Below are 16,799 nucleotides of genomic sequence, written 5' to 3'. Positions count from 1 at the left end.
GAAACGTTTGCAAAGGTTTGTGTGGCCATGCATGGCCATGCAAAGGTGGGAGGAATGGGTTTAATGGGTATTGGAAGATGGGTATGAAGGGCATGCGGTGTAGAGAAAAGGGCATGGTGGGTATGATGCTTAAAAATGGAGCGAGATAGAGGTGTCCATGTGCATGGGACTAGGAGAACGGGTTTGAATGGATGAGATGGTGAAACGAGCTGCTGCAATGGGTATGATTAATAGAGAAAATGGGTATGATGAGTAGGAGGTGTGAGAGAAATGAGGATGGCCTTGCATAGGGGGATTGGTGTTGAGTAGAGCCACGAGTAGTGAGAGAAAGTGAGGAAAATAGGCTAGTGATCTTGTTCATGGGTGGAATGGATGATGAGGGGTAGTGTGAGAAATGGGTTTGGTGGGTCTTGGAAGATTGAGGATTTGAATGAAGATGGGTGTGTTGGGGTATGAAGAATGGGTTAGGCTAATGAATGTGAATATGTATAAGGTGGAAGGTGGGAATGTGGTGATAACTTTGATAGATGAGTCCTATGGGTATGTAGGATGGAAAAGTAAAGGTGGCCATGCACATGGAACTTCCTGTAACTTGGATAAGTGAGACTGGATAGAGCCAACAAATTGACCGTATTGCTCCATTGTATCTGTAATAGCATCTTCATCACTGGCAGACACTGTTTCCTTTTCAGTGGATGGAGCATATGTTATCGCATCAAATAGGAGCATGTTAGATGTAGAAACAGTCCCCATAAAAATTATTGAATGTATGTCCGTCATAAGTAGGAGATCTTTCTCTCTTCTCCCAATTAGCAACAAGCGAATGGGTTCTTCCTCCTTTTTGAACTTCAATAGAACATGCATCTCTGTTTGCTCTATGCACCCATGTCTCATAATTTTGATGCTGGTAGTTAGGAGGTGGCTCCATCATTGAATTCATTTTTTGCCTGCCAAATCTAGTACACCTATCATCTTTCATATTTCTTTCAGCTGCAGAAATTCTTAGAGTTAAGCACTTAACTGTGGGAAAACATTCCTATCTACAACTGTACTAAGATCAGCAGCTTTGGAACCTACATTTTCAAATTGGACGGAAACAATTGATATTTCTAATTCATGCACAAATGAAGTATGCTTTACAGGCACCTCCAATGCAGTTGTAGTTTCACAGGCGACTTGCTGCATCGTCATCCCAGTGAGATTCCTTAAAGGCGACAACTTATTGGCCTACATTGAGAACATTTTTTATTCCAGTTGATGACAAATGCTATGATACTGTCATAATATCAACACCCAATTTTGCAGGTAATACAACTGGAACAGAAGCCTTGCATAATCAAGCTCTCATCATTCTTTGCATTTATGAAAACTGAAGAGTAAAAAGAATGCAAAAAGCCCCCGTCCTTTATCTGCCATTCTCAGGGAACATAGTATCCATTTATGTAGTCACTAAGACTTCTAGGAAAAGAGGAGATGTCTCAAATCCTCATTCCCATTTTCACTACCAATAGATATCTTATCAGACCCAGACGGCAAAGCAAACTTGAACACAAAACTCTAATGTAATTCCATGGCCACCATTTTGAACCAATAGATTGAAGCACATATACAATCACCGAAGTCCTTCGTTGAGTTCATTTCCCCCCATGACCACACTCATTGAATCCCACCAGCTTGGTTATTGAAGACATCACTCCACCCTCAACAAGAAACCGAGTAATAACCAAGGAAGAACGAAAACGTAATAAAAACAGAGTATGAGTTTAGCTTTATGCCCTGGACCGTCAAAGAGCTTTGAACAGGTGGAATACGGAGGAAATAAGAGCATGGTCTTGATACATCAAGTTATGGGAAGGAACAGAGCATCAGATATTTTCAAGAGAAGTAAAAAACATCCAAAATAAATCTAAAACAGAGCATGCATACCCAGAGTCCCACAAAACAAACGAGTGGCCCATAATATCCACACCAATCAACAAACCAAATACTCAGAAAAAAAAATACTGAAAATGAAAGTTAATCAAGGTGGAAATGAGAAATAAGGAGCTCACGAATAATCATACCTGGAATGCTCATTTCAAGCAAAGAGTGGGTTAGCTTGCAACTGTGCTTTTGCTTCTCTTGCAACTCTCTATTTTTCTAGTCCTCTCTCCATCTCGCTTCCCCTCAAGCTTTCTTCCCCAAGTTTTCTCCTCTCAAACCTTCCTCTCCCTCAAATGGTCTTCTCCCCCGTTGTCTTCTCTCCTAAGCTACCCAAAAATCTCTTCGTCTGTCACCCAAAATATCTCCCCCCTATCAGCAATAGAATACACTCCTCTAAATCCTCCCAAAACCACTCGAGAATATTCTATAACACGTGTCGCCCTCCCATTGCTTCTAACCACTAATATGATTCTTCCACAGCCTCTCTTGAGGCAACACGTGGCTCCTTGAGATACCACCTGGTAAGAATGAGCTGCACAAAATGCAAAAAAAAAATGAGCCACAAAATGGGGGTCTATAATATCACATATCACAATTGTGTCCCAACGGTCGAGGATTAATTTTAATACCATTTTATATTGACTAAGTTTGAAATTATTTATAATTATTTATAAACTTATTTTTATTTTTATTTAATTAAGTTTATAATTTTCATAATAATTCAAATTAAATTTGAAAATTATAAATAGAGGTCATATCATATATTTACAAGCTATTTAAAAATTATGATAATTTTAAAAACTTATTATAAAATTTCTTAATTTAAAATTTTGTTTTTTTTAATTAAAAAGGAAAAAAAGGGAGTTTAAATTGGATCGGGCTCAACCCGACCATGCCCCATTAAAAATGGGCCAAGATTTGAGCCCGGCCCATTACTTCCACCAGACTTCTCACTTCTCTGTTTTCCCGCCATCTCGCTGCTGATCAGACAATCAACCGTCTATTGAAATTACCATACAACCCTCCCACCATTAGAAGATTAAATAACTGCAAGTTAAAAGAGAGGAAAGAAAAACTAAAAAGAATCGTTATTTTTCTGTCTATTGTTTGGTGCCCGAGAAAATCCAAGAAAACTGAAAAAGAAGAAGATTGTTGACACAAGTGAAGAGCTCAACTGAAGTAAGCTAAATATGGGTGATGTCAGTTGATGGCGGGATTTTCTTTTCTGAGATTTTCCCAGCAACCAAACAGAGTGTTAACAGGAAGTGTTATTCCATGATTTTCTCTATTGCAGATAAAACTGAATTGAACATGGACATAGCGAGACGTCAGGCTCGGATCAATCAGCTTGTGAGGGAGATGCTTGTTGAGGCGAGTGATTCCATGTCTTTTTTTCATCCTTCTCGGAAGTTTTGGTTTATTTTCATCAGATTTGGGTTTGAACTTTGTTTCTTGGATGTTGTTGAAATAATGAAAATAGATAAAATTTTACGTAATTTTGGGCAGTTTCTCTGTTGCGTAAGTGATTGATTGCTCACTTTTTAAGGTGTAAGCGATTTATTGCCCACTTTTAAAGGTTTTGTTTGGATATTAGACAAAGCAATGGGAAAGGAAAGGAAAATGTTGAAAATAGCTTGAGAAAAGAATCAATTTGTGAGTAATTTTCATCCTTTTTTTTATTCCTTCTACTCCTTCCCATAATCCAAACGAAGGCTTAATGTATTTGTTAATTATTCCAGATTGAGTTTGTTACTTATAGAAATTAGGAGATTGATCATCTTTCTTTGCTTGAATTTTGAAGGGTTATAATATATTACTTAAGAATGAATGATGTTTTCTTCGACTACTTTCTTGATTGTTTATTTCTTGTTTTTGATATTATTCCCTGCAGGGACTTTTGAATGATCATTTCCATCTAGTTCAAGCAATACGAGTGGCCGGTGATTTTCAGTTTGTTGCAAAAATTATCCTCCTTTACTGCACTCAAATTAGGACGAACATCAGAGCTATTGCCAACTATCTGTACTTCCCAATCTGATGTATTTTTATACCTAAGTTTTAAGTAGTTGTTTCATGATTTAGGTATTAAATTTCTGAGTTTAATTTGTACAGGACAGAACCTAACATTGACTATGCAGGAGCGGCTGTTTGTGCTGGCCACCTTGGAATATGTAGTTGTAGGTAATTTAGCCATCTCTTTGCCAATGCATTAGAGGGCCTGATAAATTTTTTATATGGTCATTAAAAGCAAGTTCTTCACTTGAAGTTTGAGTGCTAGACTTATACATGCCTTACATGTAGTGTACTAAAAGAAGGATTGTAAGTGATACTTTTAACAATCCTAAGCTTTTTGAATTTTTATTTTTATTTTATTTTTTATTAGTTTTTATTTTTTTGCATTTTCTTCTCTTCATCTTTCTTTTACATTGATTGGATTAGATATGACAATTGTTTTGCAGGCTTTATTTTCTTTTTTAGTCTATGGCATGTGTGTTATGAGAGTTTCTGTCATTATGATTGCATACGTGAGGAATCATGCCTGGCAATCATATAAAGCTGATAGAGTTTGGATTAGATTTCATTAAGGAAACCTTTTGATACATATTTATCTCTTGGGGCCTTGTTTGAGCCGTTGTGGAGAAAAAACTGATGTAGCTGATAGAGTTCCAATGTGGATTTCCAAAATATCAAGATTTTGGTTCAATATGACCTCATACTTTACTAGACCAAAGAAGCCAAGATTGATGCATTGGACTGCCTGCTCTCACACAATTAAGAATGACACCATTAGTTGACAGTGTCATTATGATGGTCCATTTCTATGATTTCAATTACATCTACACAGAATTTGAAGATTCAAATAAATCATGCTATCACATAGTTCTCTTGGTATATTTATTGCACCATAATACCATTTTTGTCTATTAATTTAGGTTTCTTGCATAGCACTTGACTTTCTTAATTGTAAGTTTCTTTCCTCTAAAAGAGAGATTGTGGACAATATTATTTGAAGTTCAAATGCTTTTCCACATCATTAGCAGTGACAGGTGTTTTTTGCTTTAATCTCATATTAGCTTTGAAATCTTGGAGCTCTATTCTTTGCAGTTTGAAATAAAAGTTCACATTCTTGTTATGTTTGTTGGTGCAGTATTGGAGCCCAATCCATACAACATGCTTGTCGTCTCTTTATGCAGGCCTGTGCACATAGATCTAGGGATCAGTAAGAAACGCATTGCAACATGCATTAGTTTTCTGCTACTAATGGTTGTAACTTGTAGAAGTTCCAGTAATCTTTTATTCCCTTTGTGCATCACATAAATTGAGATCAGTTTTTAATATTACTAACTTCCAGTGTTTGTTTCTTGCATAAATTATTTGCTCTTGACATCTTATGTTCATAGGTGATGGTTATTTGCTTTCATGCATAACATGTGTTTCAATTGAATTAGTGGTCGGTTAACATTTTCTCCATAAATAATGCCAATTTTTATTGCTATGTTATTCAAAATTGTGTAAAAGCTTGTGGAATGAGAGCTTTTCTCCCCCATCTACATGCACTGAAACAAAAGGAGACATATATGAATAATACTTACCTTGATAAAATTGAGAAGTTTATTTGAGGAAGTAATTCGGGTCATGAGTGAACCTCAGAGTGGTTTGTGTCAGGAATATTTGGATATCTTAATTCCCCTCCTTGGACCATTAGGGTGCATGCTAAATCTCCCTAGGGCCCTCTAGATCTATGCACAATTGAAGCAATAGGCATTAAAAACTTTATAGATCTCGATATATGTGCTTTACCTCAAATCTGGATGTTCCCAAATTGATTCCTATTGGTAAAGATGTGCTGATATGGAGATGCTAAGTCTTCATTTTCTCAATTAAGTCTCTGTGCTTCTCTTTATCATGCGGTAAAATGGAGATGTTCCCTTATAGTATAATTTGGAATCTTTGGATACCATCAATAATGGACTTTTTCGCTTGGGAAGCTACATAGGGTAGGATAATGAATTGGATTAACTTAAAAGGAGAGGATGGATGATATACCGAATAGATCTATCTATGAAAAAGAGAAAAAAAAAAAAATAGTATGCAACTTTTTTTAGAAATAGGATGAAAAAGGCTTAAAGAGTTGCTTCTAGTTAAGAATTAGGAGATTCTGGAGCTTTGAAAGACTTTGCAATTATCAGTATATTAAACTTTACTTGAGTGGTTTTGCAGAATATATAGAACTTATGATAACAGATAAGAATAAAGGGCAGAGGCTATCATAACTAACAGATAAGGATGAGAAAGGGGCTTCTCAGAGAGAGAAAGAGCTCGGATTGAGTCTGAGTCCTGTGGGAATCTGTAACTAATTCTGATAAGATAGGTTATTTTCTACGTATGAATAACTCTTCAACATGCTCCCTCAAGCGAGGCAGTGGGGATTGAACAACAACAAGCTTGCCTTTGAGAAAGTGGAATTGAGAGATGGATAACAGCTTTGTCAAGATATCAACAATTGATCTTGAGTTCTTTGGTAATAACCCTATTAAAAGCGAGACTGTGGGCACATGTTTTATCTCCAGTTTTTTGGTAATAACCTTATCTCTAATAAAATGAACATCAATCTCAATGTGTTTTGTTCTTGAGTGGAAGACTGGGTTAGAAGCAAGTTGTTTAGCTCCTATATTGTCACACCAGAGTGTAGGGCAATCATTTATCTCAATTCCAAATTTGAGAGAATAGAGATTGTAACCAAACAAGTTCTGTTACATCTTGAGCATGGGCACAATATTCTGATTCAGTGCTTGAGTGAGATATTACCTTTTGTTTTGTGGAGTTCCATACAACTAAGTTTCCACCAAGATAAATACAATAACCTGTAGTGGATTTTCTATCATCCAAGGAACTAGCCCAATCTGCATCAACATGCCCTTCTAGTGTCATTTCTGTTGTTGGTGAGAAAAGAAGCCCATAGTCAAGAGTGCCATTTAAGTATCTTAGTATACGTTTGCAAGCTTTCTAGTGATTAATTGTTGTTGCCTGCAAATATTGATTCAATTTGTTTACAAAAAATGATATGTCTCGCCTGGTTAGAGTTAGGTATTACAAAGCTCCAATGATGGTCCGATATAGGGTTGGTTGTTCAAATAAATCACTATCAGCAAGGTGAATTTTTATTCCTTAGCACATAGGCATTGGGTTGCTTTTATCATTCAACATGTTAGCCTTGGATAATAGATCGGTCATATATTTCTTCTGAATTAGATAGATTCCAGACTTTGTTCGATGAGCTTCAAAACCTAGGAAATAGCTCTGTGATATTAAATTCTTCAAGGTGAACTGTGCATTCAAGCTTTCAATAATCTTTTTCATCTTCACTGGATCATTCCCAGTTATTAGGATATCATCAATGTATACCAACAATATAAGAATTGTTTTTCCAGACCTGAACACAAATAAAGAGCTACTGATTTGGAGTTCACAAAACCAAGACTAATTAATACTACCTTAAGCTTGTCAAACCAGGCTCGAGGTGCCTGTTTTAATCCATAGAGAGCCTTTGTGAGTTTACAAAAAATTCTGCTTTTAATGGATTGATATAGCCTGTCAGTTGGTGCACATACAGTTCCTCTTATAGTTCTCCATTCAGAAAAGCGTTATTTACATCAAGTTGTTGTATATCCCAGTTATTTGTTACTACCAAAGTCAAAATGACCCTGATTGTTGAAGCCTTCACTACTGGAATGAATGTTTCAAAGTAGTAAACTCCTGGTGTTTGCTAAAAGCCCATGGCAACTAGTTGGGCTTTATATCTTTGAATTGTACCATCTGAATTTCTCTTCACCCTAAATACCCACTTATTGTCAACAATGTTCATGGCAACCTTATATGGTAGCAAAACCCAAGTGTTATTTTTCATGAAGGCCTCATATTCCTAATCCATAGCTTGCTTCCAATCCTTGTTTTGCAAGGCTTGGTCAATGCTAATTGGCTCTAAGTTCTCAATTAAAACAGATGCTGATTTGGCTTTTGTGTTGATAAGGTAGAACTTGGGTTTAGAAATGTCTGATTTGGATTTAGTGGTCATAGGGTGAATTGAGGTTTGACAAGGTTTAGGAATGCTTTTGGTATTAGGATGGACAATGTCAGGTTGTTTTTGTATGTGATCTTGATGTTGCTCAATAGGTTTAAAAGAGAGGTCTTCAAACAAATTAATGGAAGGAATTTCAATATTATTGGTGAGGGAAGGACCAGAATTGTTACCTTGATTATTCTTTTGACCTGAACTAGAATAGGTTGGTGAGGATGCAGTGGATTTTATGCTCTGAACTGCACTAGAACTTGTCATGCCAATATCAATTGGACGTGGACAATCAAACTTGGGAATCCACTGATGATAAGGAGAAAAGGAACTTTGAGTAGAAGAATAATCTAGATGTGAGCTAGAACATGGTAAACCAGATAAAAAGGGAAAATCATTTTCATCAAAGGAGACACTATGAGCAATATAAATTCTTCTACAGGGATGTAGACACTTGTAACCTTTGTAACGAGCACTATAACCTAAATATACACACTTGGAGGTTCTAAGTTGCAGCTTGCTATTATTATATGGGCTTAATTTTGTCTTCAGTGAAGGAAACTCTTCTTGGGTGACATGGAGCTTTTGTGGGGAAAACTCATAAAAAGGCTTGGCAAATGGCCCCCTTATGTATTTTTTGGTCAGTCTGGAAGGAAATGAACTTGTTAGCTTTTGGGAATGAGGAGCTTTCGCTTCACATACTGAAATATTCTTTTGTATGTAATCTTTGGTCTTGGGCTACTTTTGTATACTCCCTGTATACTTTGAGGGCACTGTTTTTTGTGCTTCCTCTTTCAGTTGAATACATTTCTTTTTATCTATCAAAAAAAAAAAGTGACGATAGCAAGCACAACCGAAAGTTTTTAAAAATTGAAAATTTGGTTTTTGATGGAAGAAGGCTTCAATTGGAGAAAGATAGGAAAGGGTAGGAGTTGGTAGGTGGTTTATGAGAAAGGTTGTTGTGCTAAAGGCTTCCCACCAGAAAGATAAGGGCATAGCAGCTTGGGCCAACAAAGTTAAGCACATTTCAACTATGTGTTTGTGTTTTCTTTCTACCTTACCATTTTGTTAGTGTGTGTATGGGCATGGATGTCAGAATTGTATGCCTATTTGATCAAGAAATGGTTTAAGATTGCAGTATTCACCCCCTCAGTCAGTTTGTGGTATTTTGACTTTCCTATCAAAGTGTCTTTCAACTAGGATTTGGAATTTTTGAAAAATGGTTTTGGCTTCTAATTTTAAATGTAGAGGATAGATCCAAGTGTATTTTGAGTAGTCATCTATGGAATTTACGTAATATTTGTATCCTTCCTTAGAGCTAATGATGTTGAACCCCATATGTCTGAGTGAATTAGTTCAATAGGATAAGATGATACATTTGTTGAGTTTTGAAAAGAAATTTTGTGAGACTTTCCAAGTTGACAAGCAGTGCAAAAATCAAATTCAAAATTATTTGAAATACCAATTGTATTCATAACATTTTTTAGAATTGGTACACATGGATGGCCAAGTCTCCTATGCCAAATACTGAATTTCTTTGACTGATTATTTTGGAACGGACTCAAAGATTGACTCATTGTTGGACTCTTGGACTTTGTAACTGACTCAACAGCACAAGGCTGATTATTGGACTTAAAATCTGCAAAATAGGCTGAAGGAAGACTGGTAGAGGAGTTGTTGTGAGCCATGACCATCCGGTACAATCCATCGCTAAGTTTCCCTTGTAGCAATACCCTCCTTGTAATTTTTTCCTTGATCAAACAACAATTAGAGTAAAATTCAGCGATGTTATTGTCTTTAGTAAACTGTGAGACACTTAATAGGTTTTTGGTTATTTTTGGGACATGCAGAACGTGATTCATGAATAATAGTTTAAAATCAACATCTGAATTAATTAAAGACTTTCCAATATGAGAAATGGGAAGTAGTTGACCATTACCTACAACCAGCTTCTCATTACCTTTGTAATCTGTCTTTTGAGAAAGCGTATTCAGATTAGTTGTGATGTGATTAGTGACTCCACTATCGATATACCAAGCTTGATCATTGATGGTTGCTGGTGAAGTGATGAATGTTGTATGTTGGTTGTTCTGTCCATATTGATTTTGTTATTGAGATCCTTGAAATGAGATGTCAAACCTATGATAGCAACGAATAGCAACATGACCTTGTCTTCCACACAATTAACAAGTTAGTCTATTTGAGCCTCAGCGGGCACCTGGACCATGGCTTCTGCCACAGTAATTATCGTTTAGAGCTCAGCTGAATTGGTAAAGGAGAGGTGCCGGCCTCTACACTTCATGATGAACTAGTGAATAAGCTTCCTCTAGGCTTGGTAAAGGAGAGGTGGCCAAAACGTGACCGCTAACTTGATCCAAACTGTGATCAAGACCTGTAAAAAATATATAAACCCAATTCTTAGCAGTACTCTTCCTTTATTTCTCAATATCAGTTACACAAGTTATATCATTGGGTTCGATAATCAAGCTCCATGAATATTGAGTCTAACCCATTGTAGTATTTTGTAAGTGGGTGACCACCTTGGCGTGATTGAAAGGATTTCTTTATTATTTCATATACTTGAGAAGAGTTAGGGACATCAAGATGGCTTCTTCTGACTGCATCACAAACTTCCTTAGTTGTTCCACACTGCATAAAGCATGACATCAACCGGTCAGTCATGGAATTGATGAGCCAAGACTTGACTAAAGCGTCTTGAGCTTCTCATTCAGCATAGTTTGGGTCATCCTCTACAGATGCAACCTTCCTTCCTATGATTTATGCCTTCTTCTTTCTGCCAGCAATATGTATCTCCAAAATTTGAGACCAAACATGATAATTAGCTCCATCCAACTTAATAGAAATTGTTAAAGAGGTAATCTCATGAATGGTCACCATGGATGACTTTTCGCTATTAAAAATACTCACATCTGTTTTTGCAGACATGATATGGTAACGAAGAGGGTGAAAAAGAAGGGAAGAAGTGTTGGCTTGGCAGCAACGGAAATTCTCTACTTTTGCTCTAATAGTAACTTGATAAATCGCCAAATAAATATTTTCATATATCTCAAGGATATTTATATAGGGTTACATAAGACTAGTTTAGGATAGTCAATTATACAGAATAATAGACAACCATATAAAATAATATACAGTTGTATAAATCACAGTTATATAATCAATTACAGATGTAAATCACAACTGTAAATAATAAATCACAGCTGTGAATATATGCTGACTTAATATCATAGTAGAGGGTTCTTCCAAAAATCAGTTTTGTTTTAAGACATTGCTAAAAACACCATGAAAAAACATATATAGATGTATTATCCAAACACTAAATGATTCTCCTTACAAGTGTTTTCTATTTAGCAAAATTACTCCAAAATGAGTAAGACACTTTTCTAAAGAACAAACTAAGAAAAACCATAAGCGAAAGCAATATCATGTTTAATAGTTACCAAATATTTTAGAATTAGCTCCAGAATCAATTACCCAAGATGAAGCTGATTGGGTTACACATGCAACATTATTTGAATTGGCTAAAGTAATAATAGAGAGAGGATGGAGTAGCAGTTCACAATGTTTGGATGGGGTTGCTAAGTTGAGTAGTGAGTGCATCACAAGAACTAGAGTCAGAAATTGCTTGGACAAATGAAGCAAAAGCTTTTAGTGGTTGCATAGTACCATCAGTAACTTGTTGCACATAACTAGTTTACCATATTTTATCTAATAGTAATGTTCAGTATGGCCAGTTTCACCAGAATGATCACACTTCCTAACACCATGTCAACCATTCTGGCCATCTCCACAAAAACCATGTCCTCTATGACTACTACAAAAGCCACCATGAGAACCACTATGACTTCGTTTATCAGATTCATGGATAAGGCTTATTGTGTTCTTCATGTCAGATATTTTGATATTTTCTATATCCTGTTTCTCTATGACCTGATATTTTTTTCTATTGGATAATTTTTCTTGTTCAAATAGTAAAACATAAAATGCTTCCTTTACTGATTCTAAACAGTCATAGTATATCTCAGCTGCCCTGTAGCCTCAAAGTATCTGCCTTCCCAGGCAGATACCATTTTTCCCTAACTGGATGCCTCTTATATATCACTATAGGATTCTCTCTCTTTTCTTTTACTTCTTTCTTTCTCCCTCTTTTTTGTACCTTCTAATTTGAGAATCATTTTCTTTCCTCCAGATGTGTGGGAGTGTTCTACATGTTGCGTGGTGAATGTTCTCGTCTTCTCCCCAAATTCTTGGAAGTCCTCCAGGTAACCAGATTATGCATGAATATTGGAAATTGTGATAAAATTCATACCTATTGAAACTTATTGTTTGAGAACTGCATCAGAAAATTCAGCATCAAAGATGCAAAGACAAATACAATATATTTGTGTTTTAAGAATGCACAAATTGACCTTTTATTTTCCAATTCTGTGCAGTAGATTATCATGTATTTATTATGTTTGAACTCAGGGCTTTGGATTTGCTTGTGTGATTGCAATACTTGGCCTAACTATGTACTTGTGAAGAAACTAGAACCACCAGCTAGACATGGGGATGAGATTGCAATGCTTTGTGACATATGGAACCAAAAATATACGATGGCAAGGAACTGATAGTTAATAACATCTTTGTCCTTTAATGATTTTATCCATGCCTTCAAGGCTGTCTGGATGGATCTCAGCAGTATAACTTCTCTGCATTCCCACCAGTATGAGTAGCTATGCACTTTGCTTGATCCTTTAACATGATTAGTGTAAGAAGATTTCAGGCTTGCAGCCATTCATGCTGGCATGTATTGCAAGACAGAATGAGGTTCAAAAGGATGGCATTTTATTGAATTTAAAATAAAGAAGGATTAAATAGATTGTTTTTCTATGGGTTGTATTTTGTTGACCAACTTCATCCCTGAATCTCAACAGCTTATGTTTGTTAGCAAAAGTTACACACACTCACCCACGTACACATGCACATTAACATCCGGTAAATGCAACATTAAACACTATGCAAAGCCTAGAACCCTGGGATGAAATCTTGCAGAGAAAAGGTATAAAGAGACGGTTGCATTTTCTAGATAGTATAATTTTTTCTATCTATATGGAAAATAAAATAAAATAAAATGAAAATGGAAAAAAATATAAAAACAAAAAAAACATCTTGATGATTGCACTGGACTATGTGTTTGTCAGACAATCCAAGTAGTGACATAATATTAGTTGAATCATATTATCTTTATTAAAGAGACATATAATAACTTTGTGGGTTATAGATAGTTTAGTGTTTTAAATAACCAATAAAATTTGTCTATGGAAAATCTAATTCTCATTGCCCTTTGACTTTATGTAATATTCTAGATATCACAAACAAGGAGTCCATATAGGTTGTTTTCTATTCCTCTCTACCAAATTTTCATGGGAAAGGGCATATATGTACTCACAACTAATTGCTAACATTTGGTATTGCCAGCAAGCTGGAGCAGGAGAATCTCATGGGACTTGATCCTATAACCTGCCATTATTGGGAGTAGTGATGATACATTCCAGCCCATATCCTAACAGTTTAAGCTTTTAGGTGTGTTGGTTGTTCAATCCTAACAATTTCTCCTACCATTCACCTCCACCATTGTTTCTTCTCATGTGGGTATGGAGTATCGCGTAAGGGAGGATGTTACCCTGGAATAAACTTTTTTTATTTTCCTTATGTTACAGTTTCTGGATTTGGAGATTGCAAAAATCATTTTAGTCTAATTCTTGCGAAATTGAAGGAATGTAGCTAAAAGTGTCTTATTCTTCTGAAGGTCCTAATGCCTCACCTACTACTGCTAGCTTTTTGGTAATCTTGATAAAACATTGAGTTGCGGTGAAAAGGAAGCAATTAAATAAATTACACAGGTCCAAATGACTTCCAATGTGGACTGCAGTTACATAGGGATGCTATGGTTGCAGAAATTTTAAAACCTTGTGGGAATGCTTTTGGAATCAAGTGTTGAAAACTGTTGGAGCATGGCAAATAAGCACATTGAAAATAATTAGGGCAAGATCTCAAGTCTTGCAATCCAACTGAAGATATTGCAATTTATTTCATCTTCTTTTCTGTAGATCCAGGAAAAAAGGGACATTTTTATTGTTCAAAACAAATGTGTAGGCAGAATTTTTGTGCATATACTTGGTTGAGTGACATCTTCAATTGATATGTTAGTATAGTCTGCTGCTTTATGTCCTTTCAATATTTTCAAGACCTTCATTTTCTTACTTTTCCATTTATGGGGTGGATTTGATCCAATGACTCCATTATTGGCATCATGTGCCTGCAGAATCTTTTGAGAATGAGTTCCAAGGATGTTTATAGTGCATCATTTCCTGTGGCATCTTCATTGTTACAAGTACTGTACCAAGCAGTGGCACCTAGATATGGTACAAAGTAGTTGTAGTCCCTTGAGAATTCCTATGATACAGAATTTTTTTGGCTCAAAACAAACTGTGATATCTTATTCAGTATCATTTTTAAAGTTAACTGCAAATTTCATTAAGACTAGAGCAGTAGCAATTTCTCGGCGGTGACAAAATGGAAGTGATAACTGTCCTAACTTATTTCTTATTTATGTTTTGATTTACAGCTGGAGATGCAAATATTGTATCTTAGACGGCAGATCTAGCATTTTGCATTTTCATTGAAGCCTCAACGGAGTCTCTAAGGTGCTGGGTTTTACACTAATGAGGCCCACAACTCTCGTCCCAATTCTGAAGAATATGACTTCTAACTGGCCGAATTGTCCAATGAATAGCAGACCTTCTGTTCAGAACATATTTCATACTAACATCAACCGCTGCCAAGCCTTCTCTTATATGATCCTTTCTTCTTCTTTTAATCCTTTTCTTATTACTCCTGCTGCCATTGATACTAGCCACCACAATATTTTTAATGAAATCCTTGATCCTTCCCTGGACATTTTGACGTGTTCAGGATCCTGAACTCAAGTGCCCCAGATATAAGTACAGTTTCATTGGCTTTTGAAGATCACCCAGCAGGTACATATGCATTCCTTTTAAGAACAGTGGATTCAATGGTTCATACTCACATGCCTTATAGCTTTGTGCAACCCATTTAATTTGTTGTTTTGCTACCATTTTGTATATGGAGAGAACTAGATCATATGCAAGCTAATATGTTTCTTGTGAAAGTGAAATAGAAAAATTATACTGTTTCAAATTTTAGAGAAGTAGACTATTTGCATGTGCCTTGACATCATCTCATCCATAGTAGTTGTAAATTTATTTTCTTGCCATATATTAAACTTGGATATGGATTTAGGATAAGGAAAGAAACATACTAAAGGTAATATGTGTTTTTCATTTGAAAATTATGGCGAATTTCCCTGGTGGAAATCACAATAGCAATGGTATATTATGTTTTTCATTAATGAGAAGAAGTGTACTTCAAAGCTTAAATCATTTTTCAAAGTAAATCATTTGACATATTTATATATTTTATAATTCGGTTGATGCACAGTCATATTGGATCTATGTATTAAATTTTGTTTTTAGTGATGGCGTATTTATTAATAAGTGATTGGGCCAACTTAGTGGGTATTTAATAAATCAATTTACTAACTTAAAGTGATTTAATAACTTAATTTAAGTCATTAAGTAAATTAAATATGTTTAGTGAAATAATTTAATAGTATGACTTAAAATAAAAAAAAACAACTTTAAGTAATAAGTAAAAATAATTAACTTATTTTTAAGTTCATATCTTCATTTTATATTTTTGTCGTCTTAATTATCGTTATGATTTTTTTTGCTATTCTATGACTTCTATTGTTACTCGATCTCTTTTACCCTATTTATAATTTATGATGATCAATATGCTAATTTGATGATTTAGAATAAATTTTAAGTTAATTTTATCAAATAACCTAAAATAAGAACTGATTAATAAATTTTAAGTTTAAAACTTAAATATAATTTAACTTAAAATCAACTTAAGTCACTAAGTAATAAGTATAATTACTTGGAATGTACTCATTGTCTAACTAAACAAAATTTCCCAATGGAATTATGATTTGTTGAAACCGTAAATCCATAGAAAATAACTCATTATAACTGGAGCGTTATCACATTAACCAATTCATTGTCAAAATTAAATTCAATTAGTACAATAATCCACTTTATAGTTATTTGAAAATGTCTTAATTGAAATTAAGAAGAAAGGGGATTAGAAATATTCCAAAAGATTATTATGGGCACCACAAGTATGATATTGTCTTTTTTTTTTTAAGGAAAAATTATGTTTCGAAAAAGCATGGTAGGATTATATATATATATATATATTATATAAGCTTATCAAAATAAGATTCTATCAAAATTAATTAAAAAATGACTTTCTCCCAATTTTTATTTTTTTAAATATCATAACTACCTTATGTAAAAATATCTTCTATTTTTAATAATGAAATTTCATTTATTGAAATCTCCTTATAAATTCATTTACATTGAAGAAGAGGAAGTAAGTCCCGTCACACCCAAAATTCTAAAATTATGATTTAATTATAATATAAAAGAGTTAACTTATAATTCTAGGGTTTCAAATGTGAATTAAAAGATAATATTATAATATTTGTAATAAGTGTGTTAATAGTTTATTTTCATATTTAGACATTTTAATTCTAATGTACAAACGACAACCACATTTTTTTATTAAATATATATTTTCTAATAATAGCAACATCATGACATTTTATTTCATAATTTGTAAATTTAAAATTTTACTTCTTTTAAAAGTTGAAATAATA

General features: G+C 34.7%; 1 protein-coding gene across 9 annotated transcripts; it reads left to right on the top strand.

The window, feature by feature from the left end:
- Positions 1 to 2,909: 2,909 nt before the first annotated feature.
- On the top strand, positions 2,910 to 15,247 carry LOC104877766 (histidine-containing phosphotransfer protein 1). 9 transcript variants are annotated; one of them, XM_019216891.2, is made up of 8 exons: positions 2,928 to 3,102; positions 3,218 to 3,294; positions 3,815 to 3,863; positions 4,062 to 4,104; positions 5,072 to 5,143; positions 12,204 to 12,276; positions 14,322 to 14,421; positions 14,625 to 15,247. In XM_019216891.2, exons 2-8 carry the CDS (start codon positions 3,235 to 3,237, stop codon positions 14,648 to 14,650), a joined length of 423 nt encoding a protein of 140 aa, XP_019072436.2. In that variant the 5' UTR covers positions 2,928 to 3,102; positions 3,218 to 3,234; the 3' UTR covers positions 14,651 to 15,247. The 9 variants fall into 9 exon arrangements, with proteins under 9 accessions (XP_059591580.1, XP_019072436.2, XP_059591578.1 ...); XM_010646713.3 differs by having other exon boundaries at positions 2,948 to 3,102; positions 3,815 to 3,945; positions 4,036 to 4,104; XM_059735597.1 differs by lacking the exon at positions 5,072 to 5,143 and having other exon boundaries at positions 2,910 to 3,102.
- Positions 15,248 to 16,799: the final 1,552 nt, after the last annotated feature.

Source organism: Vitis vinifera, chromosome 19, assembly GCF_030704535.1.
Source record: "Vitis vinifera cultivar Pinot Noir 40024 chromosome 19, ASM3070453v1".
Taxonomy (NCBI): Eukaryota; Viridiplantae; Streptophyta; class Magnoliopsida; order Vitales; family Vitaceae; genus Vitis; species Vitis vinifera.
Note: the sequence above shows the minus strand (reverse complement) of the source record. Positions and strands in the feature narration are given on the sequence as shown.

Bases quoted from the DNA above. Each gene is read 5' to 3' on its own strand.
- LOC104877766 (XM_010646713.3), top strand. From the start codon at position 3,235: ATGGACATAGCGAGACGTCAGGCTCGGATCAATCAGCTTGTGAGGGAG. The intron at 3,295-3,814 runs GCGAGTGATTCC...TATTCCCTGCAG, and splicing joins TGAGGGAGATGCTTGTTGAG to GGACTTTTGAATGATCATTT. The intron at 5,144-12,203 runs GTAAGAAACGCA...TCTTTCCTCCAG, and splicing joins GCACATAGATCTAGGGATCA to ATGTGTGGGAGTGTTCTACA.